General features: G+C 38.2%; 3 protein-coding genes across 3 annotated transcripts in view; 1 reads left to right on the top strand and 2 right to left on the bottom strand.

The window, feature by feature from the left end:
* Nucleotides 1-563: 563 nt before the first annotated feature.
* On the bottom strand, nt 564-6,238 carry elovl7a (ELOVL fatty acid elongase 7a). Its single transcript, XM_077522264.1, has 8 exons — nt 6,080-6,238; nt 4,254-4,339; nt 3,986-4,176; nt 3,754-3,834; nt 2,222-2,278; nt 2,018-2,123; nt 1,801-1,937; nt 564-1,693 (listed from the first exon to the last, which is right to left on the bottom strand). Exons 2-8 carry the CDS (start codon nt 4,315-4,317, stop codon nt 1,445-1,447), a joined length of 885 nt encoding a protein of 294 aa, XP_077378390.1. The 5' UTR covers nt 4,318-4,339; nt 6,080-6,238; the 3' UTR covers nt 564-1,444.
* Nucleotides 6,239-6,649: 411 nt separating this feature from the next.
* ercc8 (excision repair cross-complementation group 8) lies at nt 6,650-20,053 on the bottom strand. Its single transcript, XM_077522045.1, has 12 exons — nt 19,521-20,053; nt 18,918-19,013; nt 18,094-18,195; nt 17,873-17,996; nt 15,452-15,533; nt 14,691-14,759; nt 13,275-13,341; nt 11,776-11,879; nt 10,757-10,881; nt 10,097-10,294; nt 8,281-8,367; nt 6,650-7,488 (listed from the first exon to the last, which is right to left on the bottom strand). Exons 1-12 carry the CDS (start codon nt 19,595-19,597, stop codon nt 7,423-7,425), a joined length of 1,197 nt encoding a protein of 398 aa, XP_077378171.1. The 5' UTR covers nt 19,598-20,053; the 3' UTR covers nt 6,650-7,422.
* The window catches only part of ndufaf2 (NADH:ubiquinone oxidoreductase complex assembly factor 2), a 23,725-nt gene continuing 21,478 nt past the window's right edge, over nt 20,014-22,260 (top strand). The window contains exon 1 of the mRNA XM_077522046.1: nt 20,014-20,249. Coding sequence (XP_077378172.1) covers nt 20,135-20,249 — 115 coding nt within the window. The 5' untranslated portion in view covers nt 20,014-20,134. The remainder of the gene's footprint in view (nt 20,250-22,260) is intronic.

Genomic DNA, 22,260 nt, shown 5'->3' with positions numbered 1-22,260 from the left:
GTCCCCAGTCTTGGATTAAAAATAGGGCACTGGACACTGTCACTCTGTAGAGCAAATTATGTTCATGGCAAAATATGTTACCTGTACTTTGAAAAACTTCTAGGTCGGGGCTTTTTGTTGGTGTCAAGGCAAATAGTGGATACTTTAAGGTTTTGGGGTGGCCTGCAGCCAATTGACTAGGTCCTTCCCTGCATTGAGCAGTGACTGAATCCCCTCTCCACCTTCAGAACCAAAACAAGAGCAATTTATAGCAAAACGACCATAATTGACGTTTGCAAATCGAACAATATTCAGCAGGAAGCGGAGGAAAAACTGTTTTTAAAACGGAATGGTCTTTACTCTGTTATGAATAGAAATAGTTTAGGATTTTAGCTTGTACATTTGTTTTTTGCATGCCAAGGTTTAGTAGTTTGTTTTGTTGATTAAGTATTTGCCACAACAGACCTAACATGGCAGCCGCTGGTGTCCAGAGGTGCCAGACGTGACGTCACAGAAAAACTACAGAGACCAAAATTAAATTTGATGATGAAAGGGAAACTCAAAATGAAAACTAAAAACATAACTCCAGTACATGGTCAACATTTATTATATATAAATACATATAAAATACAATAAACAACTTTTCAAGGCACATTAATTTCTAAACAGGTAACAAATCGGACTGAGAACAGATTATTAGACGTGAACAGAAACTGCATCATTCGAACTGCAAACCTCTTCTCCAATCCACACTACTAGCGAGCCTGTACTAGTGTCCTCCGTCAATCCCAAGAGTGCTGCTCCATTCACTTTGGATCTTAAGATCATAATACACAGACACTCCAGTCAACGATCAAAAGACACAGCGGCTGCGCACATTTAGCATTTGTACTTTCCTAAAAATGTATTTTATTCATTTATTTTGAAAATTGTGCCCTGGTACTCCAGAAGAGCGCATCCTGGCTTCTCTTCCCAGGAATAAATCCATCACGCCTCATGAGAACATTTCACTGAAACCGGCACCATCAGATCTGTGACTCCAAGTGTAGAGGTGTGAAACTACATTTAAAATAAAAATATATATACACACATATAAGCACCCTGTTCTGCATGCATGTGACCATTACAATTGCCTTAATATCAGAATCTGCGAGGCTGTGAAATGTACCTTCGACCTTTATAGTGACCCACCTTGACAAAGCAAACAAACAAAATGGAGTCCCACCTAACACTTAAGGCATTTTTGGGAAGTGGCTGGCCACAGCACAGATCAGGGTCATGGAGTCTCGGTCACGCCCTACAATAGTATGACAGGTTTTTCCCATGGCATAATTAGCATTACACATTAAAATACAAAAAAAAATCCCTTTGTCTGGGGTTAAATATAACTTTGGTCATAACTTAAAGATTGTCTCTTTTTGGCATGTAGAAAAAGCTAAATCACAGAAAAACGCAGTTCCGCCAATTAGTCATCTTTGTTGTGGTTAGCATGGCCGTTCATCACGCCGTTTGTGTGATGGGCCCACGTTTGGGCCTGCAGCACCTTGGGCAGCCGCTTGCCTTTGGTGTAGGCGTGGTACCAGAAGTTGAGGAAGAGGAAGAGGAAGATGAGGCCGTACAGACCGATGATGTAGATGAAGACTGGGAACTGGTAGTGGCAGTCCCGGATGAAGAAGTACTGTGAGATGTGCGTGGTCACCATCACGAATTGGAGCTGCATGAGAAAAGAAATGTTTAAAAAAAAATAAAAAATGTGAGGTTTTGTTTCCCGCACTAAGAAACAGAGCAAAACTAGCCTTAGAGGACATAAACATGACATACCAGCTGAATAGTTGTGAGGTATTTCTTCCACCAAAGGTACTTCTGGTAGTTGGGACCCAGGGCAGTCAGGCCATAGTAAGTGTACATGATGACATGGACAACACAGTTGAGCAAGGCGTGGAAAGTCCCCATGCCACCTTGAGGGGAGGAGATAAAGTATATTGTTAAAAATAGCCCAACTAGAAGGAAAAACAAAAATTGAGGGAGCTTATTGTACCTGCAGCAAAGCGAACGCCAAACCACCAGGTAAACGGCATGATGGAATGATGGTACACGTGAAGAAATGTCACCTGGTTGTTTTTCTTCCTCAGCACAAAGAAAACCTATCGTGCAAATGGTGCGAGACAAAAAGGGCAATTGGAGTTACTTGCCAAATTGTCCTGAGCTCACTCAAGTTAGCGACAGTATCACTGCTACTTACTGTGTCCAACATCTCAATGAACTTGGAGAAGTAGTAGAGCCAGCACGTTGCTGCCATCTATTGGAGAAACACAGTCAGTCACAATCTACAGGTATGTTGCAACTTTGAACACATCATGAAAAAGACTTGGTCTGCCTTTGCAAAGTATAATAAAATTCATTTTTTATTGGCAGAGTGTCTCAAACTTTTTCCAGTATCAAACAGCAGGATTAGAATCATCTGAGTAAGACGCAAAAATCAAAACACACCCACAGGATTAACACTTCATTCATCTGTATTTGTTCCATGCCAACACCACACAAAAGGTGCCAATTGATGGAACAGCAGAAATGAACCACAAATGGAAAATGGCCACAAGGTGGCACTGTCGAGCTTGCCTTCCCATCACAACATCAGGCATCTTAAGTCATTGAACCATTTTCAGCAGTAAAAAGGTCATTTTTGTTTTATTATTCAAACAATTAGTTAATGGAAAAAACAAACGAAAATGCTTTTAAAAAAATGAAAACTAAACTTTGCGTTTACAAAACTAAAACCAACTATTATAGCAAATATTTTCGTTTTACTCTTTAGCAATTAATTTAATGAATGAGCCTTGGGGATGACTTTAAATAGCTTTATTTTGATAACAGGAATAAGGACGTTGAAGTGTGTCACAGAAGTGACATCTAGCAGCAGCCAATAGAAAAAGCACCTTCAGACGAGGTCGCTCCCAGTTTTTTTTTTTTTTTTTTTAAATATTGCACAATACAGATTTTTAAAAAAAATACTGAAACTAACTAAACTAAAACCAAGTATTTATTAAACTCAAATTAATAAAAACTAAATAAACACCCTTAAAAAAAAAAAACATGCGAAACGAAATAAACTAAAGTGAAATGAAAATTCCAAAACTATAATAACCCTGGGTGGCATCACCAGTGTTGAGGAAACAGCCAATCAAGGCTCAGTTTGCTGACCAAACCCAGAAAACAGGTGAGCCGTGATTGGTCGTTACTCATTTCGTCAGCACAGGTGAAGTCACCTTCAGTCAATAGCAAGTGGAAAAGTGTTTTTAAATGCATTAATTGTAGATTAAAAACGTTACCAAATTAATGCTGGACAATTTTTTACTTTTTACTGCTGAAAATGGCTCAATGAGTCAAGTATCCCTTGAAAAGGGCGAGTCTTATTTTTCGTCTTTAAGCCTAGACGATTACAAATTGGCTTAATAAAATGACTTGCAGCTAATAAAGACTTTATGACCACAATAGTTTTGGCAGGAGAGAACAAACTGAACTTTGAAATGGAGAATTTTAACATTTGTGTTGTTCATCAAGCAGGTGTACCTAATCAAGTGTCAAACTAGTTTACTCCATAACGTTTTCAGATTGGGTTCTGTTCCTATTGCGGAGAGTTGAATTCAAATTTTTGTGCAAGGCCTAACAGCTCATAATCTAACACTAACCTTACACAAACTACTTCATTGTGCGCCGTTTGTAACCACAAAATCTGGTGCAGTCATGAAGAGAAGACGACGTAAATATATTTACCCTCATAGCTTGTGGTGAGTCAGAGTAGTCGACGATGTCGCAGTGGAAGGAGTATCCTGTTCCCCATCCTGACATGACAAACTAGAAAGGCACACCAGTTAATTGACAAGCAAAACATTTAACATGCTTTTAAGTCATTAATATTTCTCTCAAGCAAACAAAGCAATCATTTGACAGACATCTGATGTTGCAGAATGATGACGAATGCCAGCTAACGACGGCGTCGACCCACCTCGTAGCACATGTAGAGCGACAGTGCCACCACGCTGAAGTTGTAAACCACCAGAACCCCTTTGAGGTCAAAAGCTTTGCGGTTCTCCATGATGCGAGGGCCCAGCGACATGACGAAGAAGATGTACGCCGTGATGATGACGCTCTGCATGACGGGAGACGACATAAGCAACCAGTCCTCCGTACGAGAGTCTGCAGCGGGAGATGGAGCAGGTAAGGCCAAGTGTTTCTTAATCATAATTGATATACGGTGTGGAAAAGGAACCGACCTGCACTCCTGATGAAGCCATCATACATGAGTGATGCTGAAGACTTTATTTTATATAGTTCCATTGTTAGAGCCTTACAAATTCAGCTTTAATTGGGGGAAAAGGCACAAAGTCAGTTTGTGATGCAGTTTCATGTACATTAACTCAGTTGTATCACCTAACTCCAAGGTCATAATAATCAGCATGCTGACTTGCTAGCTTTGCTGAAGTGCAAAAGATTAAAAAGGCATGTGTGCGTGCAAGATAGTCAGTCGGGCAGGCCATACAAAGTAAGCAGTGTAGGGACAGAACAATAAGTGACAGTCTCACAGCAAACAGTGAGGTATGCATTCTACATTACATTACTGGGTAATAATTTTGTTAGCCTTAGAAATACAGAATTGCAAATAAATATGTATCCACCCAACAGCGACAAAGCAGGTTGTGGGGGGGAAAACTCTTCATCTTCATTAATAGTTGGATTAAAATGTGGGCACTATTTTATTTTGAAATGACTGTCGGAAGCATCAAAAAGCCCCAAAACGGGTCACAATACGGCCTACCTGTTAACATCAGCTGCTAAGTGCAACTCAATCTTTATTGATAGCCATTCTCAGAATTTGTGCTGCATGAGTTTTCACTTCCAGTCACAACTGCTCATGTATGATCCAAGAACTAACAGGAAGTCCAAAAAAACAGGCTACTACTCAAACACTTCCCTATGCATCATGCCCTTCATTAAGATATAAGGAAACATTTTTGCATTTAATTATGCCCAAGTTTCCATATGTATCGGTGGGTGTGGACATTGGAATGTAGTCACATTCACCAAAATAAAATTAGCTGTTCTCTTAATGGATTTTTCTGTCTTCCCTCAAGCATGTAGATGAAGACGGGTGAGGGGTAAATATCTGGCAAAAATGTCTTTGATATACTAGCACAAGGTGTGTAAACAGGGACACACTTTAAATTAAATGTTTTATTTTCTAAAAACCCTAAAACGCACAGCCCGCTTATTTATCATTCAAATACTTTCAGCATTTCTCAAAGTAACTAGCTTTATTTTATGCAATTCATAATATTAAGCAATCATTTCATTATAGTGTGCTTCGACTTGCCATTAGAAAAAAAAAACATGCGAGGGGAGCTTCAAAAAACTATTATACTACTGACTAATGGAAAAACAACTAGCATCTTTGCACAGTAGCATCGTTTCACATGGCATGCAATAAGTTGCCCAACTGCACATTACATTACATTACATTACATATTCTTGGCAGTGTGTGGGCCATCCCCCGGTACGATAAACTAGCCAGACTGGTTCTATGAAACAAGACTACTAGTAGTGCGAGAACAAGTTTGTGGAGCCAGTGGCGCAAGTAGTGGCCATTATTGGGAAATCAAAACGGAAGTATATGTGAATACAAAATAATAGCGGAAGTAAGAGGGAGCGAGACAAAATAAAAGTTTTGTGCACCGAACAGGTTTTCTAAAAAGTTCAGGTAGAAGAGCACCATTTTCTACCGGCACAATATATACAAGTTAAAAGATGCACATTTAAAATTAAACGAATTAACACGTCAAACTTCAACGGTGCCCATTAGCCGTCTCGGCATGAGTCAAAACTGGCATTCATTGATGCAGGTGGGGTGAAGGCACCAGCAGCGAGTAGCCTACATTTAGAGTCACACACACGGTCACTTATTGACAATAACAAGGATAAAAGAACGTTTCTGAATGTGATGCGGTGACGCAAGGCATGGAAAAACAAGTCCAACAGCTACTTGCATCCATTCACTTCAACACAGTAAAACCTTCAGAGCGCTGCTGAAAAGTTACGATATTACCTGGAAATGTGTCGTGCAACCACCCAGCAAGAAATCCTTCTCGACGTTGAACTTTTTTTTTTTTTTTTTTTATATAAATCTATCACTATATGCATTTAAAAACCGAAAATTAGGGCCTGGTATGACTCCAAAGTGTTCACAGGTGCGTCTCAAGGTATTGTTCACGTGCTAATGAAGCTCCTCACGGGGTTATTTATGGCATTTTTTTTTTTTTTTTTTGGTGGGCGGGGTCTGGACTCCTTCGTGTTGCTGATTGGGTACTTGGAATCAATGATCTGCATTCATTCTTCGGCAATGCATCAAGACGTCACATTGCGTTAGTTGCATGCGTCATACACATCGTCATCATAATCAATAATTGAAAAAATAACAGAAACTGTATAGCGTGTACAATATCCATTATAATCGATAATTGAAAAATAAACTACAACGTGTACAAGATAAATTTTCACATAACTACTACAAAATGAATGCTCTATGGCTTATTCATTAAAAAGAGGGTGGTGTGGAGGTCCATTGGTCCATTTTTCTTTTTTAATATTGCCATCAAAAAGGCACACACAAATCAAAACCTTGTATCCCAAAAATATTTTTTAATCCAAACATTTGTTTTTTATTTATTTATTTATGTGTTTATTTTTATTTTTTTTACAAAAATGTATTTTTCAGCATTTTTAAAAGAGAAATTTCTTTTTCTAAAAATTTGTCATTTTTTTTTAAAACAAAACACACAGTATTTTTAAACAAAAAAAAGTTGCATATTTTTTCAACACGCATCTTAATACATTCAAGTTTTTTTTTTTTTTACTGTAATCTCTAATTTATTAACAGAAGTTTTTAACAGAAAAACAATATTTATTTTTAAATTCCACTAAATACACAAAAATGTCAGGTTATGGAAAAAACAAAACAAAACAAAACAAGTATTGCAACGGCTAATGTGCTTAACGAGCATCAGGGAGAGGCCATGCTTGGTATCACTCCTGTCCTGTCTTAAGTTTTGGCATCAGGGCCCCTAACATAAACACAGATGTAAATTTACACCAGGAATGACTTGAGACGTAATGCATGCAATGCAAGGTCACTCCCATCCATGGATTTGCTAGCACTGGCAGAAAAATTTATAATACAAACACAATAAAAGACTAGACATACATATGCATAGCAGTCTTCTTACTGTTCAAGCACTTAAAATGCCAAGTCAATCAACCATAATCCCTAAATATACTTTGATGTGAGGATTATTGTTTCACAAGAGAATTTCTGCAGTCTTTGAATCTGGTAATTTGCTAGCAACATAATTAAAATAATAATGTATAGTCCACTGGTGAAACCATCATTAATTAGTCTTCATCGCTGCTCCACGCGTCCTGGAAGGCGGGGTTCACTGACGACTTGATTGCACCATCCTATCAAATGACACAAAGATGAATATCCACTGTGTAATTAAGTCTGTTTTACATTCTTTGATAAAGGCAGATACACATTCATTCTTCTTCTTGGCTTTCGGTCGGGATCTGTGATCATCTGCTGTCGTCAGAGCGAATGCGAGTTGAGTGATTCTGGTGGTGCGTTTCCATATTTATGTCCATGCGGTGAGGGCGGTGAGGTGCGAAAGCGTGCCGGGCGGTGCACATGAAGTATTTTAAGTGAACAATTTGGTTCTTTGCCCATTTCACTGGGGTGTGAACATGTCAACTGATGAAGCCTACTTGGCAAAATGTCTTCCGAAGCAACCCAAACAGTATTGTTGTGATCAACGGAATGACAAAGAAATGAATTGGATGAGAATACCGTATTCACGGCACCTCCACAATGTTGTGTAAATCATCATTATGGACGCTGAGGAGCTTATCTGTTCCGGATTCAAAGAGGATGTTTGGCGAGCCCGAGCTGGTGAGGCCGAAACTTGTCGCAATGTTCTTTTGCGGTTTAACCGGAAACCTTGACTGTCGTTGGCTATAGTTCATTACAATAAAAAAGAATGCGGTGATGCAAGTGTGCCTGGTGTGCGCAGAATAGAACGGAGTGATCTTATTCTTACATTCCTGGCATGATCAGCAAATAATGTCATCATGTTAGGAAAAAAAATAGACCTAAGTCATTTAGTTACTGTACATACGACTTTTATAGTCATGTTTGATGACTCACCATCCTGGCGGAAATACATATTTGCGTTTAGAAGTTAAAAAGTGTGTCACCTGTTCTGATCCTTCCTCTACATCTGGGCCACGCAGGACCGGAACCCACACCAGGATGTTACCATCTTTACCCGCGCTGTATAACTCCTATATGACAGGAAAACGCACAAATGAGTAACTTTGATTATGTTATGTCAAAAAAATGAGTTCCTTTAATTGTTGACATAGGCACAAAAAAAACAAAAAAAACAAAACATATCTTGATCTGATAGCATTTCCCTGATAGATAAGCATCAAAATGTTTTTTTTTTTTTCCCATGTCGAAAGTGGTTTAACCAAACAAGGAGTTTTCATTAACAAGGCCAACTCAGATTAAACTGAAAATACATCATATATAATTTGGCAGGAGTTGTCCTTAGGTTTGGCTAGCAACCAGATGAGAGTGTACTCCGCCTTGCGTCCAAATTTAGCTGTGATGGGCTCCACCTCGCTCGCATCCGTAATGAAGACATGAGAAAATAGATAGCAGTCATAACTGCAACAAAATTAAAGAAAGCGATAACAGTTTTGGGGGGGGATTGGAATTTGTGGTAGACAGAATCAAATGCATATACAGTACTAAACAACACCAACCTTAAAATGTCAGTGATTAAAAAGAAAAATGTTTCTTTTTTCAACTTTTCCCTTTTTTTTAAATTATATTATGAAACAAATGGGGGGGAAAAAATGGGAAAAACGCATGTGCCGAGGTTGGTGTCAGGTTGAGAACTTGATCCTCACTAAATTAACCCAAATTAAGAATCCAAAGAAAAATACAATAACAAATAAAATCTAAAGTACATATTTTGTAAAAAAAAAAATAATAATAATAAAATAAACTCCGTAATAATACTAATAATAATAATAATAATAATTATTATTATTATTAATTAATAAATAAATAAAAAAAAATCACTTATCCTGTATGTCAAGTTGCTTTTTGGCAATTATATTTTCAATATTGTATTCATTTTCTACAAAGTATATATTTTTTTTTTTACATTTAAAATAAACAACCCAGAATATCCATCGATCCATCCATCCATTTTCTTGACCTCTTATTCCTCACAAGGGTCGCTGGAGCCTATCTCAGCTGGCTCTGGGCAGCAGGCGGGGGACACCCTGGACTGGTTGCCAGCCAATCGCAGAACCCAGAATATATCAAATACAAATTTAACATTATTTGTGTGAATTTTTCATCTTTTGATATGAAAAAACTAACTAACTAAAATGGGGAAAAAAAGACAATCGAGAAGTATTAAATAAATATGTCCATTCTGACATTGTGTGAAGTGACCCTTGTTAAACTAAGTTATAAATAAAGAAAATGGTATTTATAAAAAAAAAAAAACTATCCTGATAACATATTTGTACAAGCAAACAAAACACCATTTATGCTGGAGGTAATTATTTTATTTTTTTGTATAGATTCCCCATCTTCATTTAGTGGAAGGATCTTTGGACGAACACCTAACCATTATTTCAAATATAAATCCTTATTTTGCTTATTTTGCCTCATCTCTAAGTAACCAGGCACCTAGTGGATATAAAAAGCAGGTTTTAAACACATAAGAAGCATGAAAACAGATCATTCATCATGGCCACCCTGGAGCGCCATTTCAGCATTGGTGGCTTCTTTGTCGTGAGCCATGAGTGACAAGCAGCTTGACTGCATTCTTATATCAAAGTACAAACAAAACACGATGCACTGAAGGTGGTGTGGGATGGACATCCTTGAGTTGTGCCAAGTAATCTCTTTCACTGGTAGGCTCAAACGTACATCCCATCATCAGCAATTGTGGGAGGAGACAACGCAGCGCCATTGGGCACGTCTCACCTGGTGGTCCGGGTGAAACTCGCAACAGTCCACGTGGTTGTAGTGACCCCGCAGCATGGTGACCAGCTCGCCCGAGTGGAGGCCGTACACGGCGACTGAGCTGCCGCACGGCACAAACACAAACTCCGGACTGCAGCCCTGCGACACCGCGAACTGACGCCTTTTGCGGCTCTCGTTGCTCACCTTCCCGTAGTTCACCTGAGGGGGACGGGTGAAGACAACGTTTATAGTAAAGCCAGAGAGATGTCCAGGGGTGAAAAAGGAGCGTGAGCATAGATAGGAGCGTTTTGTTGACTGATTATTCAAACATGCTTGGGAAACGCGCTTTGTACTTCTTGTTCAACTGTGCCCTCCCTACCAATTTCCACAGCTCAACTATATGAGTCAGCTCAGGTCTGTTAGTTCTATGTTCCCATGAAGAAAGATCTTGGAGGTGGAGCATTAAAAAAAATTAAAAAAAAATTAAAAAAATAAATAAAAAATAAAAAATAAAAAATAAAGCAGCTGGTGCACAAATCATTCGAACAGGAAATTAGAACTGGGAGATGCATTAAAGAGACGATGATGTGACCAGGTAGGTAAATAAGTACACAACAGGTTATGGAAATACAGGCTTATAGGTTGAAGTAAGCAATTACACTCATATGTAAAGTAACATACCAGAGTGTTTTCCCCTGTGGCGCTGTTCCACAGTCGCATGCGATCGTCGGTCCCAGACGTGAGGAGGTACAGGCCATCACTTGTGAAGCACAGGCCGTTCACTCTGCCATTGTGGGCCGTGTTTACTGGGTAGTGACAGGAAACACATAATGGCAGCCAAAGTCATTTTTAACTTGCTTGTCACAATATCCATTAAGAAAAAAAAATACAAATGCGAAGATTCTCTTTCTGTAGATTCTCAGCCATCCATAGGCAATCGTGCTAATGAATAGACACTTAGCCAATAATACTGTTTGAAAGAGTGGATAGCCTGATGTGGCCCGCCATTAATGCTAACATACTTTTTTTTTTTTTTTTTTAAGTACCATTATAGTACCATTCTAAAAAAAAACAAATCTTTGAATGCACAAATGGAAATTACATGTGGTAATAGCTAACTAACAGTCATTAGATTTTTGCATTATTTATTTAACATGGCCCTGCAGAGAGGTTACTTATTTTGTATTTTTTATAGAAAAAAATATTGCATTATTTTAACTCATTCCCTCCCAGCCATTTTGACTGAAGCAACCCCCTTTGCTCCCAGCTGTTTTTACTGGATTTTGACTGATTTTGCAAGGCCCACAGAATATTGTGTTCTATTGCTGTAAAAACATGGAACCTACCAAATGAAAGATTAGAGTCTCTTTTTTTCACCAGGAAAAAAAGTACATCTGTATCTCTTTCCGTTTGGCAGCAATTAGCATTAGAATATGGCTATGTTTCATCAATATTCACATTCCTGGTGAAAACTGACAAAAAGAGCTTGTTGCAACATGGCCCTGGCTGAGCTTTTATACTCTTCTGCCACCTTCTGGCCAATTTTTGTAATAACCATCATTGCTTTAAGCCACCTCTTCATGTCAGAAGCTGCATTAAAGCCCTCTGTATGCTCTTGCATAAAAAACACATTAAAAAAATGTGTAAGTACATTTTTGGGAGTGACAGACAAAGTATTAAAAAGTAAAGTAGAAGCGTACCTGCTTCAGAAGCGGATTTTGACTTGTCTCCGTTGTGCTGGTCCAGTGTAAAGAGGCAATTTGACGCCCGACGCACATCCCACACTCTCACTTTGCTGTCAGCACTTGGGGAGACACAATCACCATACTTGTTTTATTCTACAACAGTTACTTCACAAGGTACCAGATTTTTTTTTTTTACTGTCACACTTGATTTCATAGTTTGGTTGTTCCAGAGACTTATACTTAGGTGACTTGTATTTAGTAAAATTAGAGCTCTGACTGCCAAAAATTCTCATTCTGTAATTGTGCTGTCTCCCCCCCCCCAAGATTAATATGGTTTACCTTAAGGTGAAGGTAAAGCACTGAAAGTATTTGCCACTGTATGTAGAAACTTGAAATGAATTGTAATGCCATTCATTCCTTCCAGAAAAAACAAAACCAAAAACATACTGCATCGTATAATTGCTCGTTAGAGCTCAGAATGAACGAATGATAACTATATGTTATTTCCAATGGGACAAACACAAACAGCTCAGTATGATACAGTGCAATTGCACATCACTGCAAACTCACAATAATATACATGGTAAAAATCCATGCTTCCTTGACAGCGTCAATCAAAAGTGAACATAATTATGTTTGTAGAGGATGAATTGGGCAGGTGTACCTATTGTTGCCTTTATTTGTTACGATCTCTGTGCGTGGGGATTTAACATGCAGCCAAATTAAATATCACGAAGGCGTCGCCGCATGCCGCCTTTGAGTCAGTTGTTTTCAAAATCACTTACAGTCCAAAGGGAGAGCAGCGCATGGGTCCCACTAGATTAATTAGCAGGTCTAATGTAGCATAAAACAGGTGGGGGCTGCATCTACCATATGGTTTCGTGACACGTCCGCTGGAGTGCTCGAGATGTGCCGCCGTCATCTTTGACTCCAGACCGCCATGTGGCCAGATGGCCGGGGAGGGGAATGACAAGAATGATCCGTGCCTGTTATTTTCTCTCTTTGATGGGTCTCTGTGGGCGAATTTGATTCAACTGACATTTCCTAAGGTACACCTGCACACTATAACAAGACCCAGTACAAGAGCAGTATCATAATGATCCCTTATTAATGCTTTATTTTGAGATTATTTTTTAGTGCAACCCCTCAATAGTGGCACTGAATCACATTGCATTTTGCATACCAGCCACTTTGCTTAATTTTCTTGCAGAGTGGTGGATGGGACGTGAGTCTATCATAAGTGATGGTGCAAAAACTTCAAAGTCAGGAACCGTTTGTTTCGCTTCCAACTGCACTGTAATTACTGATATGAATGAAATAACACACAAAAGAGAAACCGATGTGTGGGAGCATACAGATTCCAATCATCGTCTAACACAACACAGTATTAATTCTGTCGACTAATTAACCAAAAGCAGTGTCTACTTGGTATGAGCACCTGGTACTCTGCAGGTTGATGTACAGTAAATATGGTCATTTTAACTGAATTGAAGTAGGTTGTAAATGTTGCCTACCTGGCAGTGGCGAGGATGTGTTCGTATCTGGGTGACCATCGCACGGACAGGACTTCTGCTCTGTGACCTGAGGTGGGCATAAAGATGTTTTTTGTTGTTGTTTTTTTGTTTTTGTTTTTTTAAATCACCTGCGAATGTATGCTGTGTATAACTGCATTGCAGTAAATTATAGTATCATGGAAAATGTATTTTATTTTAGTAGTTCAATTCAAAATGTGAAACATGCATTATATACACAGTAGATACACTACACATGCTAAATGTCTTGCTTTATTATTATTATTATTAACTCATTTGCGCTCAAAAACATATAAATATGTTTTATTTTATGTTTTTGTGTCCCAAAAATGTATTTATACATTTTTTTTTATTAATTAATTTATTTTTTTAATGCTAGAGCTTACAGAAGGCTTTGATGCAGTCTCTCAAATGCAAAAAACAGTTGCAGAAATGGTAGTTATTACACGAACGGCCAGCAGGTGGTAGCATAGCAATGGAAAACAACCAGGGTCATATTGAAAAAAAAAGAAAAAAGCTCAATTACTCACAATTCTAAATAGATTATCATTAAACTGATCTATATTCTAAAATGGAAACAGAAATATACTTTTTTTTCCTAAAGAAAGAAGAGACTTTAATCTTTCTTTTGATGGGTTTCATCATGTTTTTATAGCAATAGAACACAATATTCTGTAGGCCTTGCAAAATCAGTCAAAATGCAGTAAATCATCTGGGAGCGAACGGGATTGCTTCTGTGAAAATAGCTGGGAGCGAATGAGTTATTATTATTATTATTATCATCATCATCATCATCATCATCATCATCATCATTATTATTATTATTATTATTATTATTATTATTATTATTATTATTATTATTATTATTAAGATTATACTGTAGATCCCAGCTAATAAAAAACACAAATTCAACATCGAGAAATTTGAACATTAAATTTAAAAGAAATGAACTAACTTTTAACGTAGTAATTGAGCAGAAATTAGTAGGAATTTAAAAATCAATTTCAAATATGTGTTATGAGTCAATATAATATACCGTAACTTATAGTTCTACTTTTGAAACTACTGACACAATTGAACTATTCTACATAATTCAACTTTGTTGAGATGAAGCTGTAAATGTGTGGGTACACTGCTGTGAAAAAATTATTTATATCCAACTGATCAGAGTTAAATGTTTCAGATCTAATATTAAATAACTCACAAAAATTACTAAAGTACTAACTGCAGGATCTGAATGATTAGCTAATTGTGATTTACCAGTGTTTGAAAATTCAACTGGCCACACCCAGGACTGATTAGAATAATTATGTAAAAATATCAGAAATGAGGAAGAGGGCAAACACTTTTTCACAGCACTGTGAGTATATGCGTGCGTTTGAGGTCCAGAGCACTAACCCTGCAGGACGTGGATCTTTGAACCAGACTTCAGGTCACACAGCTGAATTTTAGGATTTTTGGTGCCAACTAAGAAGATACACACACATGCAATTAACAAAAAAACAAAACATTCTGCCATACTTCACAACAAAAGGATGTTGCAGAATTCTACAAGGGGGGAGTGGTTGGAGAAAGCTCTAAAACTGGACTCCCAGGTTCTCTGAAACAAGGTGTGGTTTATCTGAACACAGATAACAACAGCCAACAACAAGAGTGCCACCGATGCACTCAACAAGCGAGCCACGGCAGATTATCCATCTTACTTAGCTTACTGAGCATGTGAAATTCTGCCAAAACATAAAAATATCAAATTCAACTAATTGGCTTATTAGAGCAGGTTCATTCAAAGGTGACCTCTTTATAGATCTACCAACAGGCGAGTCACACAGAGAAAGGTGTTCCCCCCCACCCCCCTCCCCTTGGAAGCTCCGGTATGACTACAGCAACTGCTATGGGTAACCTGTTGTTCCTGCTTGGTGATGTAGTGGCGCAACACACGTCTCTCTGTATTTCATGCGGTGTCTACAAGCAACCAGCATTATGATCCACTTCTCTACACTTTCTGGTACCCGTGATGAGGGGTAAAATGAGACGTAATAAAAGGGCCGAGGTCAGGGTCTGCTGAAGCGGAGGAATAAATAGCCAGGCATCCCTTTTGACAAGTGTCTGCTCACGCTATTAGTTTTTTTTTTGTTTTTTTTAAATCAGCAAGTGCATACCTGCAATGAGGCTGTGTTTCCTGGCGATGGGCGACAGGTGGTGGCTGTATACGGTACCCTCAAATTCAAACACTTCAGCGGGCTGAGGGAATACCAAGAAAAAGGGCGGTGGGGGTTAAGAAACAAGCGAAGCATGTGAAAAATACTACTGTATGTACAATGCAGTATTTTAACTGTATTGTCCTTACATTTTAGTGCAATACAACAACAAAGCCAGTGGCTGCCTAATCCATTTGCACATTACACAGCCCTGACAGTGCCCATGCAAAAAAACACAATCAAACCAGAATATGGACGAGCTCCTCTTTAAAGCTCATTCTTGCAGCAGTGGTAGCTACAATGCAAATTCTCCAGCAAATATAAAACAGCCTCTGTTGCTGCTGCACCATCTGTCACTGTGTGCCACCACCATCAGTGGGGCTCACAGAGGAGCCTATGTTTGCATAAACATGCAGTGGCCCCATACGCAAATGTAAATAAAGCACATGCTATAATATTGCAATATGGGAGACAACAACAACAAAAAACGTAACAACAAGCTATAAAAGTTCAGTCGGTTCATTTCTCGCCCCATCGCTGAACTTATGAGGTAACCGAGAGGCCAGTGAAACTGTATCTCAGTGCAGAATCGGTCATCTGCGACGAGGTGGCATAGGAAGGCAGAAAGCGTGAAGCACACAATAAGGAAGACACTGGTCAAGAATGAAAACAGAGACCAGGGGGATGAGGGGGGGTTGTTATGTCAACAAATCAGTACAGTGGAACCTCCAAAGTCTGACGTTTTCACACTATTTGGGTTTGGACCACAACTTCAAATATTTTACAGTGGAACCCTGCATACTCGCGGCTTGGCACCCATGGATTTGCATATTTGCAAAAAAAATTCCGAATTTTATTTCTGTATTTCAAAACTACAATTAATTGAAATTAAATTACAATTTCAATTATTGCACTCCACAATTACAAAATCAGCATAATCGTAGAAAAAAAGATTATTAATAAAAAAATTTGAGTTGTTTAAATTGATAAATTTGCACCTTTTAAATTTTAAAATAATTAATTTAATAAATTAGGTTAATTATAGTGTTTCAAAGAATTTTATTTGTCTTAATATTTTTTATTTGTTGTTTACCTTTACCTTTAAACATTTTCTTGTTTTGAAGTTGAGGTTTTTGTCAACATAAATAGGCCTATTATTATAAATGTTATAAATTCTGTTTGGTCCAAAATGAACTTACATAATTATAGTGCCTCTATTTTTTTTAATTGGTCTTAATACTTTTAAATGTGTAAACATTGTCTTGTTTTGTACCCAAAAAAACAAATTATTGTCCTCCTGTGCAGTGCACAAAACTTTTTTTTTGCCAACATAAATAAATGAATAAATGAATGAATGAATGAATGAATGAATATTATCATACATTCTGTTTGGTCCAAAATGAACTTACATCATTATAGTGTTTATATTTTTTGTTTAATTTGTCTGAATATTTTTAAATGCTTAAACAATTACTTGTTTTGTACCAAAAAATAAAGCCGTTTGAATAATCGTGATTTCAATTATTGCCAAAATAATCAACATTATTATATTTCCCCATAATCGAGCAGCCCTATAATAATTATTTAAATTAAGAATGATTATATGCCGAATATATTAGGCAGAATGGCTTGACTTTAAAGAAATTGTGTTAAAATCCTGTGTTCATAATCATATTTTTGTTTTGTATTTTTTCCTTCCCAATTTGAAAGTCAATTCGGTAGACCAGCAACGATCTACTCAGTCATTTGCGGGCATACGCGTTACATATATATACCTGTACATGGAACCTTGACTGACAAATGTAGTCTATTCAATCGTCACATTCGAACAAGTCCTCACATGCACAGCGCTTGCTCACTCAAGTGTGAAAGGTCTGCGCAACAGCGTGCCCATATTTGGAAGTGCTGACGTAGCAGCCTACCAAGAAAGAAAAAGTGAGGATTTTTCCCCCTTGTTTTGGATGGGAAATAGATCTCGACAAAATATATCTCTCATTGCTGCAAAAGAAAGCCCCGACTTTTCTCATTTCAAGAAGGAAGGGGAAGGGACTAGATGCATATTTCATTGTTGATAAATGCACTATATTTATCCAGGCTTCCTTCAATGCTCTCAGGCCATAACATTTAAATAATTCAGCCAAAATAGCCATAAATTGCTTTGCCAGCATCCCACCCCCCCATTAGAAACGCTTTCTGACGTTTGACCCTTTCCATTTCTCCTCCAAAGTCAGCTGCCATTCGTAATGAGGCCAGTGCTATACAAAATTGATGGACGGATGCATAGACCAGCTGATGACCCCAGGAGAATCAATTATTACACTGTTTCAGCAATAACTCACTGTGTCACTCATGTATATAGCTGGTGTGGGAGTGACGTGTTACCTTGAGAGTCTCCGTGTCCCAAACCTTCATCGTCTTGTCAAAGGAACTGGATACAAACATGCCAGTGTCATATGGATACCACTGGACTGTCTCTACACTGAATTTGTGGGCATACTTGCTGGACCTGCATTTAATTACATTGGAAATAATTTTGCATTTAACTGTCAAAGAGATGCTGCTCTCTAGTGGGCAAAGCATGTTAAGCGGGGCTGAAGAATCACCTGCCAATGGTGGAGACAGCCTTGCAGGTGTACTGCGGTTTCCCACTGAAATTCTCCAGGTCATAGATGACAATCACTCCATCAGCACCTCCAGACAACATGCTAAACAACGCACACTTAAGACCACTATCAATTTGAATCAAATACAGTGTACAGTAAACCGTTGCCATTTGAGAATTAAACCCCCACTATTCACAATTTTTTTCTGTGGAAGCTAAATAATAACTTTTTGCTCAAAAGCTCACCTATTCACTTCATACCTAGGTGACCTATCTACATATTTTAGTTTTCTTTCTGGAACAGTCTGAGACGTCCCAAAATACTGCAAGGCGCCATATTAGCAAACTTAGCAACTAAGAGGCCACAAGATGGTGGCAAAGCAGTACCATTGTCTGCTTGAACCTCCTCAACTCACTCAACATATTTAATTTGCGCTATGATGCCACACAGTGGCAGGAATATTTGATTGCTTTGGCCTGATCACAAAATCAGTGAAAAGGTGAGTTTCCAGCGAATATGGGGAAAAAGGCTCCCCCCAAATGTGTCAAGGTGAAGGATTATTTATGTTGCACATTTAAAATACAGTAAATACAGCCCAAAGTGTTGCCCATATTAAAATAACTATGACAAAAACAATAGAGAAGAGAATACAAGTTAAAAGAATAAAATGGAAATGCCCATGTTAAATAATATGAAAAACCCCAAATTAGTGAGTCTTTCAGTAAATAAATGGGTACAGTTTCCACAGGGAAAAAAAAAGTGAACCATGAGAATGCAGGGGATTATTAAAGTTCATAGGAAAGAAAGGTGGACATTTGACTCACTATTTGCCTTCTATTACTTCAATGTCAACAGTATTGACACCATTGGCGTGGATTCTGTCCATATCTCTGTCTGCATTCAACTCCAAGCTTAGTACCCTTCCAAGATACATAAAGAGAGAGAGAATTATTTATTGCATGTAGGGCTGTGAAATTAATTGAAATTCAATTACATTTTCAATTATTACACTGCACAATTACAAAATCGTAAACAAAAATAAAAGATTATTAATACAAATTTTTAGTTGTTTAAATTTATACATTTGCACCTTTTTTTATTTGTAAAATGACTAATTTAATACATCCAATTTGGTTCAAACTGAACTGGCTTAATTATAGCTTTTCAAAAAATTTATTTGTCTTAAATCTTTTACGTTTAAACATTTTCTTGCCTTTCACCAAAAAAAAAACAACAACAGATAATCGTCCGACTCGTGACTTAAATTATTAACAAATTAATCGTGATTATTTTTTTCTTCAAATCATGCAGCCCTAACTGCAAGAAAATAAAAGCGAACACCAGTTCTTTAACTTTAGTATGCATGTATAGATTTCATATTGCAGATACAGTATTACAGAGCAAATTCACATTGGTTAGTCGTTTACCTTCTCGTCGCCTCCACGCGCCTGAGTCGCAGAGGGTCATCCAGACCGGCCCTCCTTGCTGCCAGATAACCCAGCATTGTTTCAAAATAACAAAATAGAGGCTTAATAAATTAGTGCATATGAAAGATGTGTTCGATGCTAACGCTAACAACACAGCTAGCATGTTATCTGTAGTAAGGTAGGGGTTTTCTAAAAAACAAAAACGTTTCTCATACTGTTTGACATTATATCTCATCCGTGGCTATACGACGGTAACATCCACGATACAATGCATTGTGCGCTCTTATTTAAGTGGCTTTGTTTTTTCATTTATTCTTCTGAATAAAACAAAACGCAAAAAAAAAATACTACCATCTTGAAACACTTCCGGTAACAAATGAGTGATTGGTTCAGAAAATCCGATTTGTGACCAATCGGCACCAGGTTTGCTCAGCATTTACCCGCCTCTGCGAACACTTAACTGGACAACTTGAAGATAGTTGGCCAACCAGATTGCAGTTTACTCACTATTTCCGCGCCTACCGGAACCGTTGCATAAACAAACCCAGTGAAGTGCGAAACGGCTGATAAGGGTACAGAGAAGACAACTAAAACTTTCTCGTTTTCTGGTAATTATGAATAAATTTTTCGGCGCTCTCCGGAGGACGTTCGGCGTGGTACGGGAGCACGTCGGTACGGACCACCTGGGGAATAAATATTACATTGTCCCCGAACAGAAGACATGGACAGGTAAGCTATGCGTTGGTCAATGTGCTAAATTTAGCTCGTCTAAATGATATTTAACCAAACTAACCAGCAATCAACGCTTTTAAATTGACTTACTACGGTCTCGTTCCGTTCTAAGCGGTCTGTTCGGGATTATCTACGCTTCGTTGGTCCTCGTGCTTTCATGTCTCTAAATATATTTGGTAAATATTATGACTTTGGTAAACTTTACCTATTTATTTTATTTTATTTTTTTTATTTTTTTTTGCTGAACAATTTACCTATTTGTCGTCTATATATTGTGAATTTTGCAAAAATATTACAACTATAGCTTTTAAAAGTGTGCATGCACCCTTGGTTTGACAGTCCTTTCACCTCTGTAGTACCTCAGAGTTACTGCTAGGTGGAGACCGAGGCTCAAAAAACATTTTATTTGCTGGTTTCAGTGCTGTTCAGTATTTCTTGTCCTGTACAGTATTACACACTCGTCTATACTGTGTATATATACACTGGTATATACAGGTACAACAACAAAACAACGATTCCTGAGAGGAAAGTGTATTTGGTGAGTGCCATGTCAGGGGTCCATATAATTAACCAATAAAAGAAATATTGACCCTTTTCACAGCCTGTTTCAATTTTGACCTTCAATGAAACGTTTGTTCTCAAAGATTATGCTTCAATAAATTCCACACTGTTCAACAATATGATAGAAAAAAACAAACAAACAGAGAACAAGCAAGAGAACATTTAATAAGCTCTACTGATCTCATTTTAATTAAAAAGTATTTAGGCATACTTTTATATTTAATACGTTAAACCCAGATTATACGCACGTGTCTGGTATTGTAACTGCATAACTGATAAACAAACCAATCCTTGCCAAAAAGTCATGCTTAATTTATTGAACCCAAGCACAGTTAGTTACCGCCAATACAACTGAATGGAAAGGATCGCTGTAAACTCCTGGTTAAGGATGGCTGCTATGTCTGCATGTCCTTAACCAGCCAAGGCTTCCTCTTGTGGTTATGTATGTCTATGTGAAGAGTGCTGCACTTCTTCTACGTATTGCGCCAATGCAGTTCAGCACTTCCATCTGCTGGCAGCGGCAAGGTACTTTCTTGGCTCCGCCCTGCACTTTGTTACTTTTCTGGCCAATCAGAAGGACTAACTGTCACTGGCATTCATTAAATACAGTATATCAGATGTACAGTTCAATGTCTGTATGTTCAGTGCATGTGGTATATTTCTAATTTTAAATGGCTGATTTAGTATAGCTGCAATTGGCCGGTCAACCAGTCCACTAAGTCAGCTGGGATATGACCCTAATAAAGAAAAGCAGTATAGAAAATGGATGCACGACTTAGCACAGGATTGTCATTTTCAGGAAGACATTTTCAGACATTATGGAGCACATCTTGATTAAATACAGTAGATGATATGCAGTCATAATTAACTATTCGTGTGAAGTTATGTCTTTGTCCGGGGACAGAGGCCAGCCTCAAGCAGGCTTGCACGCATGGTTTCATTCTGACTGAACTTGACTTTGTGCTTCACCTTTTTCTTTGCAGTTTGCCGAGGAAACTTGCGCCCACCTCATATTTATAATTCATTACAAGGCTGCGGGCTGTCAGACTATTCAAATGAGACATCACACAAGCCCATTTCCCATCACGCTACAGGCCACCGTTTGACTGGCCAATCTCAGTGACTGACACCGGTGGAGAAAACAGAACACCGGACGGCGAGCGCGCACACACACGAGCACATCAATGCATTCCAGAAAAAAAAAAAAAAAAACGCAATATATGCCACCCATATTTATGTCATCTTCTTTTTTTCTTGCCACTCAGCCCAGTCCAGGCTGGTGGAAATAAAAGCAGATGCATTATTCAGCCCATATGTCTTGCTAAAGCGAGCTCTTTTTGATCTTAAACTGATAGGCCAAGCGTGGGCTCAGGGCCTTGAGGCTTGGACCGCGGGGCTTTTTTCTCTGCCGCATACCAGCAGTCGGTTCAGGCAGGGTGAGTGAGAG

Source organism: Festucalex cinctus, chromosome 5 (genome assembly GCF_051991245.1).
Source record: "Festucalex cinctus isolate MCC-2025b chromosome 5, RoL_Fcin_1.0, whole genome shotgun sequence".
NCBI classification, from domain to species: domain Eukaryota; kingdom Metazoa; phylum Chordata; class Actinopteri; order Syngnathiformes; family Syngnathidae; genus Festucalex; species Festucalex cinctus.
This window is presented reverse-complemented; position numbering and strand designations above follow the sequence as displayed.

Bases quoted from the DNA above. Each gene is read 5' to 3' on its own strand.
- ercc8 (XM_077522045.1), bottom strand. From the start codon at position 19,597: ATGCTGGGTTATCTGGCAGCAAGGAGGGCCGGTCTGGATGACCCTCTG. The intron at 11,880-13,274 runs GTAGGCAACATT...TGTCTCCCCAAG, and splicing joins CACATCCTCGCCACTGCCAG to TGCTGACAGCAAAGTGAGAG. The intron at 10,295-10,756 runs GTATGTTACTTT...CGTCCCCCTCAG, and splicing joins CCACAGGGGAAAACACTCTG to GTGAACTACGGGAAGGTGAG.
- elovl7a (XM_077522264.1), bottom strand. From the start codon at position 4,317: ATGGAACTATATAAAATAAAGTCTTCAGCATCACTCATGTATGATGGC. The intron at 2,279-3,753 runs GTAAATATATTT...TTTCTCCAATAG, and splicing joins ACTCACCACAAGCTATGAGG to ATGGCAGCAACGTGCTGGCT. The intron at 2,124-2,221 runs GTAAGTAGCAGT...TTTGCACGATAG, and splicing joins TCATTGAGATGTTGGACACA to GTTTTCTTTGTGCTGAGGAA.